General features: G+C 63.7%; 2 protein-coding genes across 2 annotated transcripts; one reads left to right on the top strand and one right to left on the bottom strand.

The window, feature by feature from the left end:
- The first annotated feature begins 1,640 nt into the window (after positions 1 to 1,640).
- Positions 1,641 to 20,147, top strand: LOC129197892 (retinal guanylyl cyclase 1-like). Its single transcript, XM_054806695.1, has 20 exons — positions 1,641 to 3,306; positions 4,612 to 4,913; positions 5,526 to 5,880; positions 6,531 to 6,615; positions 6,730 to 6,826; positions 7,338 to 7,442; positions 7,716 to 7,799; positions 8,091 to 8,171; positions 8,928 to 9,104; positions 9,882 to 10,038; positions 10,611 to 10,760; positions 13,954 to 14,102; positions 15,162 to 15,325; positions 16,060 to 16,252; positions 16,800 to 16,974; positions 17,368 to 17,466; positions 17,764 to 17,858; positions 18,625 to 18,710; positions 18,995 to 19,103; positions 19,744 to 20,147. The coding sequence occupies exons 1-19, from the start codon at positions 1,641 to 1,643 to the stop codon at positions 19,083 to 19,085; spliced, it is 4,311 nt and encodes a 1,436-aa protein (XP_054662670.1). The 3' UTR covers positions 19,086 to 19,103; positions 19,744 to 20,147.
- A 95-nt stretch (positions 20,148 to 20,242) lies between these two features.
- On the bottom strand, positions 20,243 to 23,401 carry LOC129197938 (zinc finger HIT domain-containing protein 1-like). The gene is made up of 5 exons (XM_054806774.1): positions 23,281 to 23,401; positions 22,967 to 23,137; positions 22,229 to 22,308; positions 21,296 to 21,465; positions 20,243 to 20,643 (listed from the first exon to the last, which is right to left on the bottom strand). Exons 1-5 carry the CDS (start codon positions 23,384 to 23,386, stop codon positions 20,622 to 20,624), a joined length of 549 nt encoding a protein of 182 aa, XP_054662749.1. The 5' UTR covers positions 23,387 to 23,401; the 3' UTR covers positions 20,243 to 20,621.
- Between the last annotated feature and the right edge of the window lie 85 nt (positions 23,402 to 23,486).

The raw sequence follows: 23,486 nt of genomic DNA, 5'->3' as shown, positions 1-23,486 counted from the left end.
CCCCGCAGCGCCGGCGGCACGGGGGGGGGTGACACCAGGCGTGCGACTGTCACACTGCGTGCGGGTGTCACTGTGCGCATGTCACGCTGTGGGTGTCCCACGGGTGCGGGTGTCACCGGGTGTGCGGGTGACACAGGGTGTGCAGGTGTCATGCTGTGGGTGTCCCACGGGTGCGGGTGTCACCGGGTGTGCGGGTGTCACAGGGTGTGCAGGTGTCCCACTGTGGGTGTCCCACGGGTGAGGGTGTCACTGGGTGTGTGGGTGTCACACTGTGGGTGTCACGCTGTGGGTGTCACCGCGTGGGCGGGTGACAGAGGGTGAGGGTGTCGCTGGGTGTGTGGGTGTCACTCTGTGTGGGTGTCACGCTGTGGGTGTCACTGGGTGTGCGCGTGTCCCACTGTGGGTGTCCCATGGGTGTGGGTGTCACCAGGTGTGTGGGTGACAGAGGGTGAGGGTGTCACACTGCGGGTGTCACCGGGTGTGTGGGTGTCCCACTGTGGGTGTCACGCTGTGGGTGTCACCAGGTGTGCAGGTGACAGAGAGTGAGGGTGTCACGCCGTGGGTGTCACTGGGTGTGTGGGTGTCCCTGTGTGTGGGTGTCACGCCGTGGGTGTCACTGGGTGTGTGGGTGTCACTGTGTGCAGGTGTCACACTGTGGGTGTCCCATGGGTGTGGGTGTCACCGGGTGTGCAGGTGACACAGGGTGAGGGTGTCGCTGGCTGTGTGGGTGTCACTCTGGGTGGGTGTCACACTGTGGGTGTCACGCTGTGGGTGACACCGGGTGTGTGGGTGTCACACGGCGTGGGTGACACCGTGGGGGAGGGGGGTGTGTGTGACACAGGGTGGGGGTTGTCACACGGGTGTCTGGTTGTCACAGGGTGGGGGTGACACACGAGTCTGGGTGACACCGCGTGGGGGGTGTCCCATGGGTGGGGGGTGTCCCATGGGTGGGGGTGCCACCCCTCCCCCCCCCGCCCCACACGTGGCCGCGCCGCCCTGCGCTGGGGGGGGAGGGGGGAGGGGGGGATAATCCCGGTTTTACCCCCCCGGGGATTAACGGGGCCGCGGGGGATGATGGGAGCAGGGGGGGGTTATCTGGGCCGGCTCCTCCCCCCCCCTCCGGGCACCCAGCTGTCCAGGACCCCCCCACCCTGGGGACCCTGGTGTCTGGGACCCCCCCACCCAAACACCCCTCTGTCCAGGACCCCCCCCACCCTGAGCACCCAGGTTTCCAAGGACCCCCCCACCCAAGCACCCCAGTGTCCAAGGACCCCCCACCCTGGGGACCGTGGTGTCCAAGGACCCCCCCACCCAAGCACCCAGGTGTCTGGGACCCCCCACCCAAGCACCCAGGTGTCCAAGGACCCCCCCACCCAAGGACCATGATGTCCAAGGACCCCCCCACCCAAACACCCAGGTGTCCAAGGACCCCCCCAGTCCGGGTGTCCCCCACCCCGTCCCCCTCTCACCCCCCCTCTCTCGCAGGTGGTGGCCCCTGGCCCTGCGGACCCCCCGGTCCCCACCCCACCATGGTGGCATCGCCGGACCCCGCCAGACCCCCCCGCCGCCACCCGCCGCGGCCCCCCAGGGCCTGAGGACCCCCCCGGCTCGTCCCCAAGGTCCCCGTCCCACCCCGGACCATGCGGCCCCGCGGTGCCCATGGGGACATGACCTGCGGTGGCACCTCCTCCCACGATGGCTTTGGCCATGATGGCACCTCCCACCGTGACGTTTTCTGCGGTGGCTTTGGCATCTCCTGCCGTGACGCCTCCCATGGTGACATCACCCCGACTGGTGGCATCCCCCGTGACGTCATCTCTCACAGCGGTGGCATCTTTCACGGTGGCGTCTCCCACAGCGATGACATCTCCTACGATGGTGGCATCTCTCACGACAGTATCTCCCATGGTGGTGGCGTTTCCCAGCCTGGTGGCATCTCCCACACTGGCAGCAGGTCCCACGGTGATGGCATCTCCCAGAAGAGTGATGTTTCCTATGGTGCTGGCATCTTCCACAACAGCGTCTCCCACGGTGGTGGCATCTCCCACGGTGGTGGCATCTCCCATGACAGCGTCTCCCACGGTGGTGGCATCTCCCGTGACGACATCTTCCATCATTGTGGCATCTCCCACAGTCGTGGCATCGTCTCCTCTGGTGGTGGCACCTCCCTTAATGCCACCTCCCAGGCTGGTGGCATCTCCCACACCAGCAGCATGTCCCCTGGTGGTGGCATCTCCCAGAATAGTGACATTTTCCACAGTGGTGACATCTCCCACAGCCGTGGTGTCACCCAAACCAGCGGCATCACCCACGATGGCAACTCTCACGGTGGCATCTTCAGCGGTGGCACCTCCTGCAGTGGCAGCTCCCACCTTGGTGGCATCTCCCATGGTGGTGACATCTCTCACCGCCATGGCATCACCCAAACAAGCGGCATCTCCCACGATGGCAACTCTCGCAGTGGCATCTGCCATGATGGCATCTCCCATGGTGGTGGCATCTCCGATGGTGGTGGCACGTTCCACAGCCGTGGTGGCACCCAAACCAGCAGCGTCTCCCACGATGGCAACTCTCGCAGTGGCATCTCCCACGGTGGTGGCACCTCCCAAACCGTCCCCTCCTGCCACGGTGCCATCTCCACCAGCTTCCTCCTCCGCCTCTCCCACCATCCCCGGTGGCCTCCCCACCTCCTCCTGCTCCTCCTCCTCCTCCTCCTCCACCCGCCCCCGACCCGAGGGGCCACCTTCAAGGTGGGGGTGATGGGTCCTTGGACCTGCGACCCCCTCCTGGCCCGGGCTTTGCCCGAGGTGGCCTCCCGTTTGGCTGTGGCCCGTCTCAACCGCGACCCAACCCTCAACCAAGGCTACTGGTGGGACGCGGTGGTGTTGGCCGAGGCGTGCCGGACCCCCCAGGCCGTGACTGGGCTACTCAACGTTGAACGTTATGCCACCGGGCTGGTGGGACCCCTCAACCCGGCCACCTGTGGGGCCGCCGGGCTCTTGGCGGCTGCCTGGAACAAGCCCTTGGTCTCCTGGTCTTGCTTGGGTGATGTGGAAGGGTTGGACACCTTGGTTACCCCCATGCCGGAGCCCGCCAGGGTGCTTCACGCCGTCCTCCGCTTCTTCCGCTGGGCCCACGTGGCCGTGATCTCCGCCCCACAGGACCTCTGGCGCGAGGTGGGGCAGGGCTTGGCCCAGGACCTCCGGGCTCTGGGGCTGCCCGTCACCGTCGTCGCTGCTGCCGGGACCCAGGAGGACGAGGCCCGCGAGGCTCTGAGGAGGGTGCAGAGGGCTGATGGCGTCAGAGGTAACGGGGGGGTGGGTGGGTGGACATGGGAGAGGGTGGAGGAATGGAGATGGTGGAGATGGGAAAGGATGGATGGATGGATGAATGGATGGAGATGGGAGAGGATGGAGATGGTGGGGATGGATGGATGGATGGAGATGGGAGAGGATGGAGATGGTGGGGATGGATGGATGGAGATGGGAGAAGATGGAGGAATGGAGATGGTGGACATGGATGGATGGACATGGGAAAGGATGGAGGCATGGAAATGGGAGAGGATGGAGATGGTGGGGATGGATGGAGGAAGGATGGATGGAGATGGGAAAGGATGGATGGAGACGGGAAAAGATGGATGGATGGAGATGATGGGTATGGATGGATGAAGAGGGGAGAGGATGGAGGGATGGAGATGGTGGGGATGGATGGATGGAGGAAGGAAGGATGGATAGAGATGGGAAAGGATGTATGGATAGATGGAGATGGGAGAGGATGGAGATGGTGGGGATGGATGGATAGATGGATGGAGATGGGAGAGGATGGATGGATAGACGGAGATGGTGGGCATGGATGGATGGATGGAGATGGGAGAGGAAGGATGGAGGGAGGGAGATAAGCCTATGTAGATGGTTGATTGAAGGGTTGGGTGGATGGATGGGTGGATGAAGATAAAGCTATGTGGACAGATAGATAGATGGATGGATGGATGAAGGAATGGATGGATGGAGGTGGAAGGGGAAGGATGGACAGTGATAGTGGGTGTAGATGGATAGATGGAGATGGAGGAGGTGGGCGTGGATGGACAAATGGATGGATGGATGGATGCAGATGGAAGGGGAAGGATGGATGGAGATGGTGGGTATGGATGGATGGAGGTGGAGAAGGTGGGTGTGCATGGGTGAGGAGAGAGTGTGAATGACCGAATGGAGATGGAGGAGGAGGGCGTGGATGGATGGAGATGGGAGAGGATGGATGGATGGATGAAGATGGTGGGTGTGGATGGATGGATGGATGAAGATGGTAGGCATGGATAGATGGATGGAGATGGGAGAGGATGGATGGATGGATGGATGAAGATGGTGGGCGTGGATGGATAGATGGATGGAGATGGGAGAGGATGGATAGATGGAGATGGTGGGCGTGGATGGATGGAAGTGGATGGAAGAGGTAGAAGGATGGAGGCGGCAGGATGACAGATGGAGCAGGTGGACCTGGATGGAGGAGGTCCACATGCCAGCTGAAGGCTGGCTGGGGAGCTCCAGCAGGCACGGGGTGGTGGAGGCGGCTGGGGTGTCCCCACGGTGACTCACCTGCCCCTGTCCCCCGCAGTGGTGGTGATGTGCATGCACTCGGTGCTGCTGGGCGGCGAGGAGCAACGGGTGCTCCTGGAGAAGGCTGAGGACATGCGCATGACTGATGGCACCTACGTCTTTGTCCCCTACGACGCCCTCACCTTCCCCCTGCCCTACCACCGCGTGCCCTACCCCGTCCTGGCCAACAACACCAAGCTGCGCCTGGCCTACGACGCTGTCCTCACCATCACTGTTGACTCGCCCAACGTCACCTTCCACGAGGCCCTGCGCCAGGCCAAGGAGACCTATGAGATCCCTACGCACATCGACCCCACCCAGGTGGGGCTGGGGGCACCTCCATGGAGTTGGGGACACCTCCGTGAGGTTGGGGGCACCTCCATGGGGTGAGGGACACCTCCATGGGGTGAGGGACACCTCTGTGAGGTTGGGGGCACCTCTGTGAGGTGAGACGCCTCCATGTGGTGATGGACGCTTCCGTGGGGTGAGAGACGCCTCCATGGGGTGAGGGACACCTCTGTGGGGTGAGGGACACCTCCGTGAGGTTGGGGGCACCTCCGTGGCATGGGGATGGGAGTGATTTGGGTTATGGGTAGGACGTGAGGTGGGCCAGTTGGTGGAGGACATGAGCAATGAGACTTGGGTGGAGGTGATTGTGGCTTGCAGGTGTTGGATGGAGGTGGTCATGGCCAACGGGAGTGGGGCAGATGTGATGGTAGCCAACGGGAGTTGGGCGGAGATGACTGTAGCCAATGGGAGTTGGATGCAGGTAGCCGAGCAGAGATGACCGTGGCCAACAGCGTTGGGTAGAGATGACTATGGCTTGGGTGGAGACAGCCACGGCCAACGGCATTGTGTTGCGGGTGTCACCATGGCCTCCTGGAGCTGCTGGCGGTACCTTGACACCCGCCGACACGTCCTCTCACCCCACAGGTCCACCCCCTCTTCGCCACCATCTACAACTCCATCCACTTCTTGGCCAAGGCGGTGGAGGCCACACGACAAACCGGCCGCTGGGTGATGGGCACCAGCGTGGCCGAGCACGCCCGCGACTTCCGCCTGGAGGGCTTCTGCCAACCCTTCTCCGTCACCGAGGACGGGGACGTCAACGTCCCCTACGTGGTGCTGGACACGGACGGCAAAGGCAACCAGCTGTGGCCGGTCTACGGGCTGGAACCGGGCACGCGGGGGTTGAGCTACCGTGGCCACGGTGTCCACTGGCCCCACAGCTCCAGCCCCGGCACTGACGCTGGCTGCTGGTTTGAGTCGGGGTCCATCTGCCACGGGGGTGAGCGAGCAGCGCCATGGTCCTTCCCCACCTCTGTCCGTCTGTCCGGCCACCTGGTGTATGACCAGGTGGTCCCGTGTGTGAGCTGTCCAACCAGCCAGCCGGCCTCGTGGGTGTCTGTCAGTCCCTCTGTCCGTCCCTCCATCCATCCACACATTCATCCATCCGTCCATCCATCCGTCCATCCATCCGTCCATCCATCCGTCCTTCCATCCGTCCATCCATCTGTCCCTCCATCCTTCCATCCATCCTTCCATCCATCAATTGGTCTGTCCATCCATCCATCCATCCACCCATCCGTCCACCCATGCATCCATCATCCATCTGGGGTGACCACAGCGTGAATCCATGACCATAAGCAATCATAGATGGCCATGGGTGACCATGGTGGACATCCATGACCATAAGCAGTCAGAGGTGGCCAGGGGTGGCCCTGGTATGAGTCCATCCGTGACCATAAGCAGTCGTAGGTGGCCATGGCTGACCGTAGGTGGCCATAGGTGGCCACGGGTGACCATGGTGTGCAGCCATGACCATAAGCAGTCAGAGGTGGCCTCGGGTTGCCTTGGATTCCTGGGTGACCACGCACCACCGTGGGTGGCTCCTCTGGGCCACGCCACCCCTTCACCCCCTTCTTCTCTCCGGCGCAGGGGTGGACGCCACCTTCGTGCTCCTCATGTTTGTCCTCATCTCCGCCCTCATTGCGCTTGGGGCTGCCATCGCCTGCTTCATCAGGTGGGTGCCACCACCTTATGGGGTGCTTTGGGGTTCAGGAGGGGACCCTGGGGTGGTAGAGGGTCCCTGGAGGGGGGACGGTACCCCAGCAGCTTCCGTGTCCCCTCCCTGCAGGCGCCGCATCCAGCAGGCCCAGCTGATGAAGGGACCCAATAAGATCATCCTCACCATGGAGGACCTGACCTTCATCAACACCCAGAGCAGCAAGCGGGTGAGGGATGGGGGGGCCCTGGCAGCGGGGGGACTTCTGTGGTGGCCACGTTGGCTCAGGGGCTCGATGGCCCCAGAGGTGGCTGGAAAGGAGCCCCTGTGGCCTCAAGCTTTGTCCTCGGGAGGAGAACCGTGGGCTAGAGGGATCCCATGGGTGACACGTCCCCGTGGTTGATGGGTCCTGATGTTTTCCCTATGGCCAAGCTGGCCTTGGGGAGGAGACCTATGGACTGTTACGTCCCCATGGCTGATGTGTCCCCATGGGTGACATGTCTCCAGTGTCCCTGTGGCCTAAGGTGGTCCCTGTGACCTTGGGAGGTGACCTGTAGGCTGATGTGTCCCCATGGGTGACGCGTCCCCATGGCCTGAGGTGTCCCCCAGGGCCAGGCTCTACCCTGGAAGAAGATCCATGGGCTGGTGGGTCTCCACGGGCGACGTGCCCCCTTGGGCACCATGTCTCCACGGGTGACGTGTCCCCACGGGCCGCATCCTGACCTATCACCACGTCGCAGGTGGACGGCAGCCGTACCAGCTTGGCCGGCCGCAGCGGGGGGGACACCAAGAGCATCAGAAGCGTGACCGCGGCCCCCGACACCACCAACGTGGCCATCGCTGAGGTGAGACGTCCCCTCGTCCCCGCTCCCCCCTCTTCTGCATCCCCACCCGTCATCCCCCTCCCCGTCACCCCAACCCACCACCCCAACTGCCACCTCCGGGGGCGACAAGGCAGGGCCACCTCTGCAGGGCCACCCACCCCCGTTCCCCCCCTCCACTGCTAGTGGTGGGGGAGGTCACCTCCACCCCCTGGGTGCCCCCCATCCCACGTCCCAGCTGGATGATTGACAGCTCTGGGGCCATGATTGACAGCCGCCTCCCGCCCTTTCCCACAGGGCGCCGAAAACCCGAAGGGCAACGGTCACCTCCCCCTCCTCGTCCTTTTGTTTAACCAGCAGGGCCTTGTCGCCTCCGTGCAGGTAAGTTGAAAGCGGAAAACCCACCGTTTCACCCAAAAATGGTCCTCCTGCTCCACCCCATCCCTCACCCACCACCCTCCTCCAGCGTGACCTTAATCGAGGGCAAAAAGAGGGACCAGGGGTGGATGGGTGGGGATTCTCCAGCAGCTTCTAGTAGGGTTGTGTGGTGGGTTGGGGACGTTGGGGGAGGAGGATGAGGAGTGTCCCCCCCCACACCCGTGTCTCTGCGTGGGACCTGTGGTCCTGGGGGTCTTCACACCTCACCTGCTCTGTTCCCCCCCGCCTCCTCAGGGTGACTGGGTCTGGCTGAAGAAGTTCCCTGGAGACCAACACAGTGAGGTGAAACCGGCCACCAAGCTGGCCTTCTGCAAGGTGAGGGGGTCATGGGGGACAATGTTGGGTCATGGGGGACAATGTTGGGTCATGAGGGACAATGTTGGGTCATGGAGACAATGTTGGGTCATGGGGGACATCACTGGGTCATGGGGGCATCACTGGGTCATGGGGGACAACATTGGGTCATGGGGGACAACGTTGGATCATGGGGACACCATTGGATCATGGGGACACCGTTGGATCATGAGGGACAACTTTGGGTCATGGGGACAGCTTTGGGTCATGGGGGACATTGCTGGGTCATGAGGGACATTGCTGGGTCATGGGGACAACGTTGGGTCATGGGGGACATCACTGGGTCATGGGGGACGTTGGCTCATGGGGACACCACTACATCATGGGGACATCACTGGATCATGAGGGGCAACTTTGGGTCATGGGGACAACACTGAGTCATGGAGGACACCACTGGTCATGGGGACATGACTGGCTCATGGGGACAACACTGGGTCATGAGGGACATCATTGGGTCACGCAGGACAAGGTTGGGTCATGGGAACACCACTGAGTCATAGGGACGTCGCTGGGTCACGGGGACACCACTGAGTCATGGGAGACAATGCAGGACCATAGGAGGCCATGGAGGCCAACCCCAGGCCATGGTGGGACAATGTCAGGCCATGGGGGGACAATTCTGGACCATACTGGGACAAGGCCAGGCCATAAGGGGACGACACCAGGCCCCAGGGACAATTCCCGGCCCCATCCCACGTGTCCTCTGACCCGGGACAGCTGCGTGACCTGCGCCACGAGAACGTCAACCTCTTCCTGGGCTTCTTCCATGACTGTGGCATCTTCGCCATCGTCTCAGAGCACTGCTCCCGCGGCAGCCTGGAGGACCTGCTGCGCAACGAGGACATGAAGCTCGACTGGATGTTCAAGTCCTCCCTCCTCATCGACCTCATCAAGGTGACGGCCAAGCCGGGGGGTGATGGGACACGGTGGGGGCCATGGCAAGAAGCTCGGTGGCTGTGGTGGTGCTGGTGGTGACCATGGCAATGGCTGTGGTGGCCATGGTGGTTCCTGTGTCTGTGGTGGTGCTAGTGATGCACTGTGATGGCTGTGGTGGCAGTGACTATAGCAGTAGCCGTTGTGGTGGTGGTGGCCGTGGTGGTGGTGGCCACTGTGGTGGCTCTCATGGTGGCTGTCATGGTGGCGGCCATAGCAGTAGCCAAGGTTATGGCCATGGTGGTGGCCACTGTGGTGGCCATGGTGGTGGTGGTGGCCCATGGCAGTAGCCATGGTGATGGCCATGGTGATGACCATGGTGGTGGTTACCATGGCTGTAGACATAGTGATGGCCATGGTGGCAGCGGCCATCATGGTGATGGCCATGGCAGTAGCCACGGTGGTGCCCATGGTGGTGATGCCCTCACCAGTAGCCACACTGGTGGCCATGGTGGTGGTGGCCATGGCAGTAGCCACGGTGGTGGCCATAGTTGTGGCCGCTGTGATGGTGGCCATGGTGATGGTGGCCATGGTGGTGGTGGCCATGGTGGTGGTGGCCATGGCAGTAGCCACAGCGGCAACCACAGTGGTGGTGACCACGACGTCAACCCCGCCGCCACAACCCCCGTCCCGCCGACCGCCTCGTCGGCCACGCCGGCCCATCCCCTCTCCGCCGCGTCACGTCGTTGCCGCCGCCGCCTCCGTCGCCGTTGACGCCGCCGGCCGGGTGTCGCGCAGGGCGTGCGGTACCTGCATCACCGCGACGTGGTCCACGGGCGCCTCAAGTCCCGGAACTGCGTGGTGGACGGTCGCTTCGTGCTGAAGGTCACCGACCACGGCTACAACGAGCTGCTGGAGGCCCAGCGCATCCCCGCCCCCACCCCCCAGCCACAGGGTGAGGGCGGGGCCGGGGGGGCGGGGCCTGGGGAGGGGGTGGGGCCTAGAGAAGGGGGCGTGGCCTGGGAGGGGGTGGGGTGGGGCGGGGCCTGGGCGGGGGTGGGGCCTCGGGATGGGGGTGTGGCCTGGGGAGGGTGGAGCCGGGGGCGTGGCCTGGGGAAGGGGGCATGGCCTGGGGAAGGGGGCGTGGTGTCAGGTTGTGGGCGGAGCCAGGTATGGGTCAATGGGAGGGCAAGGGGGGTGGAGCCTGTGGATTGGGGCGGGGCCTCTGGGCTGTGGGCGGGGCCCTAGAGCAGGGGGCGGGGTTTGCAATGGGCAGGGGAATGGGGGCGGGGCCTCCGGGCTGGGGGGTGGAGCCTCGTTGTCTGTGGGCGGAGCTTGACGATAGGGAGGGCGGGGTCTCCCGTAGTGGGCGTGGCCTTCTCAAAGGGGGCGTGGCCTCGCGGTGGGCGTGGCCTGCCCGGTCCTGATTGACATTAAGCGGCACCACTGGGGGGCGTGGCTTAGCCGTGAGGGGGCGTGGCCTGCGGTGGAAGGGGGCGTGTCCTAGCTCGGCCCCGCCTCCCCCAGAGCGGCTGTGGACGGCGCCGGAGCTGCTGCGCGACGCGGCGCTGGAACGACGCGGCTCCTTCCGCGGGGACGTCTACGGCATCGGCATCATCATGCAGGAGGTGATCTGCCGCAGCGGCCCCTACTGCATGCTGGGGCTGCCGCCCGAAGGTACCTCCAGTTACACCAGTTACCGCCCAGTTACCTCCCAGTTATCTCCCAGTCACCGCCCAGTCACCGCCCAGTTACCTCCAGTTACCTCCAGTTACCGCCCAGTTACCTCCAGTCACCGCCCAGTTACCGCCCAGTCACTGCCCAGTTATCTCCCAGTTACCTCCCAGTTATCTCCCAGTTACCGCCCAGTTACCTCCAGTTACCGCCCAGTCACCGCCCAGTCACCTCCCAGTTATCTCCAGTTACCGCCCAGTTACCTCCCAGTCACCTCCAGTTACTGCCCAGTCACCGCCCAGTCACCGCCCAGTCACCTCCCAGTTACCTCCCAGTTACCGCCCAGTCACCTCCAGTCACCTCCCAGTTATCTCCAGTCACCTCCCAGTCACCTCCCAGTCACCACCAGTTAACTCCCAGTTACCGCCCAGTTACCTCCAAGTTATCTCCAGTTACCGCCCAGTCACCTCCAGTCACCTCCCAGTCACCTCCCAGTCACCTCCCAGTTACCTCCCAGTTACCGCCCAGTCACCTCCAGTCACCTCCCAGTTATCTCCAGTCACCTCCCAGTCACCTCCCAGTCACCACCAGTTAACTCCCAGTTACCGCCCAGTTACCTCCAAGTTATCTCCAGTTACCGCCCAGTCACCTCCAGTCACCTCCCAGTCACCTCCCAGTCACCTCCAGTCACCTCCCAGTCACCTCCCAGTTATCTCCCAGTCACCGCCCAGTCACCTCCCAGTTATCTCCAGTTACCGCCCAGTTACCTCCCAGTCATCTCCAGTTACCGCCCAGTTACCGCCCAGTCACCTCCCAGTCACCACCCAGTCACCGCCCAGTCACCGCCCAGTCACCTCCCAGTTACCTCCCAGTTACCGCCCAGTCACCTCCAGTCACCTCCCAGTTATCTCCAGTCACCTCCCAGTCACCTCCCAGTCACCACCAGTTAACTCCCAGTTACCGCCCAGTTACCTCCAAGTTATCTCCAGTTACCACCCAGTCACCTCCCAGTCACCTCCCAGTCACCTCCCAGTCACCTCCAGTCACCTCCCAGTCACCTCCCAGTCACCTCCCAGTTACCTCCCAGTCACCTCCAGTCACCTCCCAGTCACCACCCAGTCACCTCCCAGTCACCTCCCAGTCACCTCCCAGTCACCTCCAGTCACCCCCCAGTTATCTCCAGTTACCTCCCAGCCACCCCCCAGTTACCTCCTAGTCACCTCCAGTCACCCCCCAGTCACCTCCCAGTCACCTCCAGTTACCTCCAGTCACCTCCCAGTGACCCCACAGCATGCTGGGACTGCTTCCCAATGCCCCACTGGTAACCCCTCCCAGTATCACCAGTAACACCAGAAGGCCTCCGCCCCCCTATAGCCCCCCCCAGGACCCCCCCAAGCATCTCCAAGACCCCCTCAAGTATCTTCAGGACCCCCCCAAGCACCTCTAGGACACCCCCCCCCCAGAATCTCCAGGACCCCCAGGTATCTCCAAGACCCCCTAAGGATCTCCAGGACCCCCCAGGTGTCTCCAGGACCCGCCCCCAAGTATCTCCAGGACCCCCCCAAGTATCTCCAGGACCCCCCAGGTGTCTCCACGACCACCCCAAGTATCTCCAGGACCCCCCAAGTACCTCTAGGACCCCCCCCCAAGAATCTCTGGGACCCCCAGGTATCTCCAGGACCCCCTAAGCATCTCCAGGGCCTCTCAAGAATCTCCAAGACCCCCCCAAGTATCTCCAGGACCCCCCAGGTGTCTCCAGGACCCCCCCCCAAGTATCTCCAGGACCCCCCAAGTACCTCTAGGACCCCCCCCCAAGAATTTCTGGGACCCCCAGGTATCTCCAGGACCCTCTAAGCATCTCTGGGGCCCCTCAAGAATCTCCAAGACCCCCCAAGTTTCTCCAGAACCCCCCAGGTGTCTCCAGGACCCCCACAAGTATCTTCATGATCCCCGCAAGCACCTCTAGAACCCCCCCCAAGCATCTCCAAGGCCCCCCAAGTATCTCCAGGACCCCCCAGGTGTCTCCACGACCACCCCAAGTATCTCCAGGACCCCTCAAGTACCTCTAGGACCCCCCCAAGAATCTCTGGGACCCCCAGGTATCTCCAGGACCCCCTAAGCATCTCCAGGGCCCCTCAGGAATCTCCAAGACCCCCCCCAAGTATCTCCAGGACCCCCCAGGTGTCTCCAGGACCACCCCAAGTATCTCCAGGACCCCCCAAGTACCTCTAGGACACCCTCCCAAGAATCTCTGGGACCCCCAGGTATCTCCAGGACCCCCTAAGCATCTCCAGGGCCCCTCAGGAATCTCCAAGACCCCCCCCAAGTTTCTCCAGAACCCCCCAGGTGTCTCCAGGATCCCCTCAAGTATCTTCATGATCCCCGCAAGCACCTCTAGAACCCCCCCTAGGCATCTCCAAGGCCCCCCAAGTATCTCCAGGACCCCCCAGGTGTCTCCACGACCACCCCAAGTATCTCCAGGACCCCCCAAGTACCTCTAGGACACCCTCCCAAGAATCTCTGGGACCCCCAGGTATCTCCAGGACCCCCTAAGCATCTCCAGGGCCCCTCAGGAATCTCCAAGACCCCCCCCAAGTTTCTCCAGAACCCCCCAGGTATCTCCAGGACCCCCTCAAGTATCTTCATGATCCCCGCAAGCACCTCTAGAACCCCCCCCCCAAGCATCTCCAAGGCCCCCCAAGTATCTCCAGGACCCCCCCCCAGGTGTCTCCAGGACCCCCCCAAGTATCTCCAGGACCCCCCAAGTACCTCTAGGACCCCCCCCAAGAATCTCTGGGACCCCCAGGTATCTCCAGGACCCTCTAAGCATCTCCGGGGCCCTCAAGAATCTCCAAGACCCCCCAAGTTTCTCCAGGATTCCCCAGGTGTCTCCAGGACCCCCTCAAGTATCTTCATGATCCCCGCAAGCACCTCTAGGACCCCCCCTAGGCATCTCCAGGACCCCCCAAGTATCTCCAGGACCCCCCCCAGGTGTCTCCAGGACCCCCCCAAGTATCTCCAGGACCCCTCAAGCATCTCCAGGCCCCCCTCACCCCAGCATCTTCAGGATCACCCCAAGGACCTCTAGGACCCCCCAGACACCCCTTGACCCCTCCCCAACTGACACACACACACACACACCCCCTCCAGCCCCCTCCCTTGACACCCCCCTCCCCGGTGACGCGGGTGTCCCCAGAGATCATCGAGAAGGTTCGGCGACCACCCCCGCTGTGTCGCCCGGCCGTCTCGGCCGACCAGGCGCCGCTGGAGTGCATCCACCTGATGAAGCAGTGCTGGAGCGAGCAGCCCGAGCGGCGGCCCACCATCGACCAGATCTTCGACCAGGTGGGACCAGTCTGGGGTGGGACCAGTCTGGGGCGGGACCAGTATGGGGCGGGACCAGTATGGGGAGATATGGGACCAGTCTGGGGTGGGACTGGTATGGGGTGGGACTGGTATGGGGGGATGTGGGACCAGTATGGGGTGGGACCAGTATGGGGGGATATGGGACCAGTATGGGGGGATATGGGACCAGTATGGGGCAGGACCAGTATGGGGAGATATGGGACCAGTATGGGATGGGACTGGTATGGGGGGATATGGGACCAGTATGGGGCAGGACTGGTATGGGGGGATATGGGACCAGTATGGGGGGATGTGGGACCAGTATGGGGCAGGACTGGTATGGGGCGGGACTGGTATGGGGGGATATGGCACCAGTATGGGGTGGCACCAGTATGGGGGGATATGGGACCAGTATGGGGGGATGTGGGACCAGTCTGGGGTGGGACCAGTATGGGACAGGACCTGTATGGGGGGATGTGGGGCTGGTATGGGGTGGGACCGGTATGGGGGGGATATGGGACCAGTATGGGGCGGGACTGGTATGGGGCAGGACTGGTATGGGGGGGATATGGGACCAGTATGGCATGGGACCAGTATGGGGCGGGACCAGTATGGGACAGGACCTCTATGGGGGGATATGGGGCTGGTATGGGGTGGGACCAGTACAGGGGGTATATGGGACCAGTATGGGGGGATATGGGACTGGTATGGGGGGATATGGGACCAGTATGTGGTGGGACTGGTACAGAGTGGTATGGGACCAGTATGGGGTAGGGTGGGACCAGTATGAGATGGGATGGGACCAGTATAGGGTGATGTGGGTCCTTGAGTGTGGGGTCAGGTGGGACCTGGGCTATGGGGTGGGACCAGTATGGGGGGATATGGGACTGGTGTGGGGTGATACGGGTCCTGGGGTGTAGGACCTGGGGTTTGGGGTGGGCCCAGTATGGGGTGGGCCCAGTATGGGCTCCTATAGGTCTGACCCATAACTATGGGGATATAGAGACCATGGGGCCATATGGGGCTGACCCATAAGTGGGGGGCGGGGTTTCCTGGCAGTTCAAGAGCATCAACAAGGGCCGGAAGACCAACATCATCGACTCCATGCTGCGCATGCTGGAGCAGTACTCCAGCAACCTGGAGGACCTCATCCGGGAGCGCACCGAGGAGCTGGAGATCGAGAAGCAGAAGACGGACAAGCTCCTCACCCAGATGCTGCCCCCGTGGGTCGCCGTGGGTCGGGGGGGGGGGTGTGGATCTGGGGGGCAGATGGAGGAGGTGGACATCATCCAGTAGATCCCGTCCGGGTCTCTGGGGATGGAGGGGGTAGCCATGGTTGGGGGTTTGGGGTGGTCACACAGACCTCGTCTGGGTTCTGTGGGGCTGGAGGGGGTCACTGGGGACAGGTTGGGGTTGGCCATGACCCATTGATCCCACCCAGATCTGTGGGGCTGCAGGGGGGGTCACTGGGGACAGGTTGGGTTTGCCATGACCCAAGGATCTCACTCAGATCTGTGGGGCTGGAGAGGGTTGAGGTAGCCACCAGGGACAGGTTGGGGTTGGCCGTGACCCATTGACCCCACCCAGATCTGTGGGGCTGGAGGGGGTTGAGGTGGCCACCAGGGACAGGCTGGGGTTGGCCGTGACCCATTGACCCCACTGGGATGTGTAGGGCTGGAGGGGGTTGACTTGGCCATGGGGAACAGGTTGGGGTTGACGATGTCCCCACAGACCCCCGTCCCGTGATGGGGATGTCAAGGTCTCCCCACCCTGTCCCCGTGGTCCCTGTGGTCCCCAGGGCCACCAGAAGCTGGTGGCTGAAGAACCACATGGGACACGTGGGTCTCTGTTGGGTTGAGGGGAAGATCTGGGGATCCTGGAGACCCCAACTGCCTTGGTGGTGGGGACACAGCGGTCCCCACTCAGTCCCCGTGTCCCCCCCACCGTGTCACGGCAGGTCAGTGGCCGAGGCCCTGAAGATGGGCACCCCCGTGGAGCCCGAGTACTTTGAGGAGGTGACGCTCTACTTCAGCGACATCGTGGGCTTCACCACCATCTCAGCCATGAGCGAGCCCATCGAGGTGGTCGACCTCCTCAACGACCTTTACACCCTCTTTGACGCCATCATCGGCTCACATGACGTCTACAAGGTGACAGGGCCACCCCAGGGTGGTCATGGTCCACTGGGTCACAGCTCCCAACATGGAACGTGGCCACCAAATGAATGTCTTCGGGGGTCCCCGTGGTCCTCGGTGACATCTCCGAGGTGACGGGGCCACCCCGTGGTTGTGCTTTGGCCACCTCCATCTGCAGAGAGGGGACATGGCCACCGAATGAAGGTGGCGATGGGTACCCAAGGTCCTTAGGGACGTCCGCGAGGTGACTGTGGCTCTGGTGGCCACGGTCCCCTGGGACACGCCTGTGCTTTGGCCACCTCAGTCTGCAGACAGGGGACACGGCCACCAAACAGACACGGTGACGTGCCCCCAAGGTCCTCAGGTGACGTTGCCAAGGTGACGTGGCGCCGGTGGCCTCCAAGGCACGTGGCCTTGTGATGGCCACCTCCACCTCCTCTCCCACAAACCAGGGATGTGGCCACGCTCGGTGTTGGGGGGTGTGATGGGTGTGTCCCTGGTGACCGTGGCAACCCCCCCCCTCCCGGCCCCGTGACGTGTCCCCCGTGTCCCACCCCCACAGGTGGAGACCATTGGGGACGCCTACATGGTGGCCTCGGGGCTGCCCAAGCGCAATGGGAACCGCCACGCCGGCGAGATCGCCAACATGTCGCTGGACATCCTCAGCTCCGTCGGCACCTTCAAGATGCGCCACATGCCCGAGGTGCCCGTCCGCATCCGCATCGGCCTCCACTCCGGTAAGGCCACGCCCCCTGCCCTGGATTGGTCCGATTTGGCCATGCCCATCTGGACACACCCCTTCCGGTCCATGACCCGTCAAGCCGTATCGCGTCTTGGCCAACACTCAACATGACCATGACCCCTTGGCCGTGACCCTGGAGGGGGGGGGAGCACCCCCGGCCACGCCCCTTAGACACACCCTTAATGACCACGCCCACCTCCCACCATGGCCACGCCCCTTCTTGGCCACACCCAAACTCATCACCTTTTGGCCAACACTCAACGTGGTCATGACCCATTGACCGTGACCCTTGGCTGCACCCCCCCCCATGACCCCGACCTGAGGCCCCGCCCCCTCGTGACCACACCCCGTGTGACCACGCCCCCCCTGAGGCCCCACCCCTCCACAGGACCCTGCGTGGCCGGCGTCGTGGGGCTCACCATGCCGCGCTACTGCCTCTTCGGGGACACCGTCAACACGGCGTCACGCATGGAGTCCACCGGCCTGCGTGAGTCTGTCCCCCTGATGTCCCCACGTGTGTGCGTGTGTCACCGATGTCCCCACACACGTCTGTGTCCCCGCGTGTGTTCCCCCCCCCATGCGTGCGTCCCCCAACACGGGTCTCGCCGCACGCCCCGCCACGCGTCCCCTTCCCAAGGTGGGGGACACGGACACGCACAGAGCGGCAGGGGGTGACGTGGGGGACACGGGGTGCGTGTGGGGGGGACGGACGTGGGAGGATGAGGAGGGGACGTGGGGTGTTGGGGACCACGGGGGGACCCCGGTGACGGGCGTGTCCCTGCAGCGTACCGGATCCACGTCAACGCCCGCACGGTGGCCATCCTGCGGGCACTGCAGGAGGGATTCAAGCTGGACATCCGGGGCAAGACCGAGCTCAAGGTGCCCCCCCAGTGCTCCCAGTGCCCCCCAGCACCCCCCAGTGCCCCTTATTGCCCCGTTATTGCCCCCTTACAGCCCTTATTGCCCCCTCGAAGCCTTTATTGCCCCCTTAAAGCCCTTATCGCCCTTATTGCCCCTTTATTGCCCCCTTATAGCTCTTGTTGCCCCTTATTGCCCTTACAGCCCCCTTCTTGCCCCCTCATAGCATTTATTGCCCCTTCTTGCCCCCTCATAGCATTTATTGCCCCTTCTTGCCCCCTTACAGCCCTTGTTGCCCCCTTTATTGCCTCCTTGTAGCTCTTATTGCCCCTTTATTGGTTCCTTATAGCCCTTGTTGCTCTTTATTGCCCTTATAGCCCCCTTATTGCACTTATTACCCCCTTATTGCCCCCTTATTGCACTTATTACCCCCTTATTGCCCCCTTGTAGCCCTTATTGCCCCCTTATTGCCCCTTATAGACCCCTCGTTGCCCCTTTATTGGCTCCTTATAGCCCTTGTTGCCCCTTATTGCCCTTATAGCCCCCTTCCTGCCCCCTTATTACACTTATTGCCCCTTACTGCCCTCTTATTGCCCCTTATAGCCCTTATTGCCCCCTTGATTGCCTCCTTGTAGCCCTTCTTGCCCCTTTATCGGCCCCTTCTTGCCCGCTTGTAGCCCCTTCTAGCACTCGTAGCCCCTCGTAGCCCCGTTATAGCCCCCTGTAGCCCCTATAGCCCACCCCGTTGCCCCGCGCGGGGCTGACAGTGGCTCTGCCCCCCCCCCAGGGGAAGGGCGTGGAGGACACGTACTGGCTGGTGGGACGCGAGGGCTTCACCAAACCCATCCCCACCCCCCCAGACCTGCTGCCCGGGTGAGACGGATGCCCGGGTCCCTTTTTTTTTAGGGGGGGGGGATGGACGGATGGGACAGGGGATGGGGGTGACAAACACCTGGGTCCCCTGGGGGGGGGGTGTTGGGGTCCCCTGGGGCGTGTGAAGATCTGAGGGGAAGGGGGAGGGTGTTCCCAAAGGGATGGGGGTATCCCATGGAGCAGGGTGGGGGGCAGGGACCCCCGGATGCCCCACGGGGTGGGGGACGCCTGGGTGCCCCCCCCAACACCTGGGTGCCCCCCCCCCGACACCTGGGTGCCCCCAGGGCCAGCAACCACGGCATCAGCCTGGACGAGATCCCGGCCGAGCGGAGGAAGAAGCTGGAGAAGGCCCGGCCGGGGCAGGTGCCCAAATAACCACGGCCCAGCCCGGAGGTAAACCACGCCCCCTTTAATAATAGCCAGGCCACGCCCCCTTTCTAACAGACCACGCCCCTTTCTCTCAGGCCACACCCCCACTCATTAGGCCACGCCCCTTCACCAAGTCCCACCCACTAGAATCAGGCTCCGCCCCGCCCCCCCCCCCGGAGGGCCAGCAAAGCCAATCGGGTGAGGGTCCTGGGGAGTTGGGATATTTGCATCTCATTAATATTCATAACACAGACCATGCCTCCCCGCGGGGGGGGGGGTGTTGGTCCTCCTGGCGTATAGAGGGGGTGGTGCCGCTCTAGCCGCGCTGCCGTCCTCTCTATGGTGTGCCCGCTGCTTGCTGGAGGACTTCCGGAGTCCTCCAAACCATAGAGACAGGGCTAGCCTGCCCCACGGGGGGGGGGGGGGGGGCCGCTCTGTACCTCCACACCGCTTGGCTCCATGGTTTGAAGTCCTCCGGAAGACCATAGAGTGCCGGTCCGAGGGAGCCGCTCTGCACCGCACTTGTGTCCTTCTCTATGGTCGTTACCATAGAGACGCGTCTAGAATGGCCCCCGCGCCCCCTTCCCGGCGGCCATAGAGTGCGCGTTGCCTAGAGCGTCGCCGCGGTGCATGCTGGGCCACCGCTGACGCCCCTCTCCCACAGCCGGAGGGAGGTGCCAGCCCCTCCCCCACACGGCCCCGCCCCCCCGGTGCACGATGGGACGGCAGGAAACCGAGAGGGAGGAGTCAACGCATCGATTGGCTGCTGCAGACCACGCCCTGGCCAGCTAGTGACGTCACAGGAAGTGGCTCCCCACAGCACAAGGCGCTTCCGGACTTTTAAAGGGGCAGGCGTTTTCCGTCTGGCGACAGGAATTGCCCTTTAAGGGGCGGGGCCTTCCCCCAGAAGGGGGCGGGGCCTCACCCACCCAGCCAATGGCAGCGCAGGGACGGAGGACGCCCTTAAAGGGGCGGTGCCCTCGGTGGATTTTTTTTGTCGGCAGACAAAAAAAAGAGAAAGGCCCTCGGAAGGGAGAGGAGCCTGTCTGGGGCGGGCGGCCATATTGGAAACGCGGCGGGCAACCAATGGGATCGGCCGCTTGCTCTTAAAGGGACAGCGCACTTTTATTTTTTTAGGTTCATTTCTCCCCTTTTCGGTCCCGTCCGTCCATCCCTCCCCCCCCTTCTTAAAGGCGCGGCCGCTGTCGGCCATCTTGTGCTCAAACTCAGGAATATTTGTCTGTAGACCAAAAAAAAACCCCACCAATCAAAACCCACAAATGTATCTTAAAGGGGCGGCGCCACCTCGGCTTCTGCCCGCCCTCGGGGAGGGTTTTCTGTAGAAAAACAAGATTTTCGCTCGAAAAAGTGGCTCTCGGAGTCGGCCATCTTGTTGTCACACCCAGGGCGTGGCTCTTAAAGGGGTGGCGCATGGGCGGCCATCTTGTTCCCAGCCCCGCGGGACAAACGAGCAGCGAGGTGGGGGGGGGGTGTGACACCCAGGTTCCTTTATTGTCCCCACGGGTGACAGCGGCGTCCCCGTCACACCGTCCACTTCAGGCACCTGCCGGGGGGGCGGGAAGATGGGTCGGGGGGGGCCCTGTGTCCCCTGGGGTGTCCCCAGGCAGCGGCTGGAGCTGCTCCGGTGCGTCCCCATCCCCGCTGTCCCCCGTTGTTATACTGGGTGTCCCCCCCACCCCATACCAGGTGTCCTGGTGTCCCCATGTCCCCTGTCCCTATGCTGGGTGGCCCCCCCACACCCAAAACCAAGTGTCCTGGTGTCCCCCACGTCACCCCATCCCCATCCCAGGTGTCCCCATCCCTGTACCAGGGCATCCTGGTGTCCCCGTGTCCCCACCTCATCCCAGGTGTCCTTGTCCCCATCCCAGCTGTCCCCACACCAGGTGTCCTGGTGTCCCCACCATCCCGGGTGCCCCCCGTCCCTGTACCAGGTACCCTTGCATCCCGATGTCCCCCTGTCCCCATCCTGGGTGTCCCGGTGTCTCAACGTCCCCCCTTCCCATCCCAGGTGCCCCCCGTCCCCGTACTGGGTGTCTTGGTGTCCCTGTCCTGTGTGTCCCCCCATCCTAAGTGTCCCCTGTCCCCAGCCTGGGTGTCCCCCACCCCTGTACCGGGTAATTTGGTGTCCCCATCCCCGCACCAGGTGTCCTGGTGTTCCCACATCCCCCATCCCGGGTGCCCCCCCGTCCCCGTACCGGGTGTCCTGGTGGGTGCCGAGGCAGCGGCTGGAGCAGTACCGGGCGCCGCAGGTAACGCAGGTGTAGGCGGAGGGAAAACCGCAGACGGCGCAGAAATGGCGCTGGGGCAGACGGGAAGGGGCGGCGCACGCCGAGACGTAGTTGGGGCCCTCGGCCGCACTCAGGTTCTGAAAAAGGGGGAGGAGGGGGGCAGGAGGGGGACGAGGGGTCAGTTCGGGGTGCTGGCAGCACCCCAAAAGCCACCCTGACGCTGTGGGGATCGTACAACGGCACCGAGGCACCCTGGGAACATAAAAACCCCCCAAAATTACCCCAAAACTGAACTCAAGACTGCCCCAAACACCCCCCAGACCCCCCAACACCCCCCCCAATTCTCCAGCAGCCCTAAACCCACCCCGGGTGCCCCAAATAGCCCCAGAACCCCCCAAAAAACCCCACTGAGACCACACAACACCCCAAAACTGAGCCAAAATCCCCCCCCGGGGATCAGCTAGCTGGGCTGAATCACACCAATGACCCCCCCACACCCCCCAGAGGGATCTGCTGACACCCCTAAATCTCCCCAGGGCCCCCCAAAACCTACAGGAGGATCCTCAGGCACCACTGAACCACCCCGGGTGCCCCAAATACCCCCAGAACCACACCCAGAGGGGCTCCTGGCACCCCAAAACCACCCCAGGACCCCACAAATGCCATCTGGGCCACCCCAGAACCCCCCCAAAACCGTGTCATGGAGCACAGTGACCCCCCCACAAAACCGCCATGCGCTCCTTAAGCATCCCCCAAAAACTGGAATCACCCCTCAATACACCCTAACTGCTCCCCCCCAAGCCTTACCGCCCCCCAAACCTTGCCCCTCCCTGAGCCCCCCTGAAGTCCCACCCCCCCCAGAGCCCCCCCAAATCTTCGGGGTCCCCCCCCCAGCCCCACCTGCTCCTCCAGCAGCGCCTGGAAGTTCTTGCGGAAGCGGAGCTTGAAGTGATCCCCCCGCGTCTTCTTCTTCTTCTTCCCTGCCCCCACCCCGCCCCCGCCGCAATCAGGGTGCTGGGGGGTGGGGGAGGGGGAGAGCACCCCCCCTGCTCCCCTGTAGCCCCCTATGCCCCCCCAGTTCCCCTCTGTCCCCCAACTCCCCCCACGTACCAGAGCTCCCCCAAATCCTCCAGTTCCCCCGAGCCCCCCCATCACCTGGAGCCCCCCAAATCCCCCGACCCCCCCTGGATCCCCTCATCCCCCAGTTCCCCCAAACTCTCCAGTCCCATGTCCCCCCCATCTGCTGGAGCCCCCCCAGACTCCCCCGTTCCCCCCACCCCCCATCACCTGGAGCCCCCCAAACCCCCCAAGCCCCCCCAGACCCCCTCATCCCCCAAATTCCTCGACCTCCTCCTCCCCGGTCCCCCTGACCCCCTCCATCCCTCACAGCCCCCCCCAAACTCCCCGGTTCCCCCTCCCCCGAGCCCCCCAAATCCCCCGAGCCCTCCCCCAACCCCCAGTTCCCCTCCTCCCCTGGTTCCCCCATCCCTCCCCTCCCCCAGAGCCCCCCCCAAACCCCCCTGTTCCCCCCACCCCCCATCACCTGGAGCCCCCCGAGCCCCCCCCGGACCCCTTCATCCCCCACCCCACCCCCCCCTCGCAGCCCCCCCAAACCCCCCGGTTCCCCTCTCCCCGTACCGGTCTCGGCGGTATCGGCGAAGTGGGGCAGCCGTTTCCCGGGCCGGGGCAGCCCGGCCTGCGGGTCATCCCCGAAATTATCGTTCTCCAACGCCTCCAGCTGCCGGTTCAGCCGCCGCTGCCGGGTCGCTCGGTCCAGGACCCGGCGTTGAGCAGCCTCCGGTACCCGCCCTACGGCCCGGGGCCGTCACTGGGGCTCCGGGACCCCCCTCGGGCCTCCAGGCCTCACCCCGGGCCTCCGGGACCCACCCGGAGCCTTCCGGCCCCCCCCGCTCCCGCCCCGGGCACCCCCCAGACCCCGGGGCAACCGGTACCTGATGCTTTCTTCTCCCCCATAGTGATGAGTGACGCCACTTCCGCCCCGTTGGGACGCCATTTCCGCCGTGATGTGACGCTACTTCCGCCCTGACGCGGCGCCATTTCCTCCCTGACACGGCGCCACTTCCGCCCTAACACGGCGCTACATCCGCCCTGACACGGCGCCGCTTCCGCCCTGACACGGCGCCGCTTCCGCCCTCAC

The sequence above is a fragment of the Grus americana genome, chromosome 30, assembly GCF_028858705.1.
Source record: "Grus americana isolate bGruAme1 chromosome 30, bGruAme1.mat, whole genome shotgun sequence".
NCBI lineage: Eukaryota > Metazoa > Chordata > Aves > Gruiformes > Gruidae > Grus > Grus americana.
This window is presented reverse-complemented; position numbering and strand designations above follow the sequence as displayed.

Coding starts and splice junctions, on each gene's coding strand:
- LOC129197892 (XM_054806695.1), top strand. CDS start 1,641: ATGCGGCCCCGCGGTGCCCATGGGGACATGACCTGCGGTGGCACCTCC. Junction 9,105..9,881: donor TCCTCATCGACCTCATCAAG/GTGACGGCCAAG, acceptor GGTGTCGCGCAG/GGCGTGCGGTACCTGCATCA. Junction 16,975..17,367: donor CCGCATCGGCCTCCACTCCG/GTAAGGCCACGC, acceptor ACCCCTCCACAG/GACCCTGCGTGGCCGGCGTC.
- LOC129197938 (XM_054806774.1), bottom strand. CDS start 23,386: ATGGCGCCGCGTCAGGGCGGAAGTAGCGTCACATCACGGCGGAAATGG. Junction 22,309..22,966: donor CGCCGATACCGCCGAGACCG/GTACGGGGAGAG, acceptor GGGTGGGGGCAG/GGAAGAAGAAGAAGAAGACG. Junction 20,644..21,295: donor GGCACCCACCAGGACACCCG/GTACGGGGACGG, acceptor CCCCCCCGGCAG/GTGCCTGAAGTGGACGGTGT.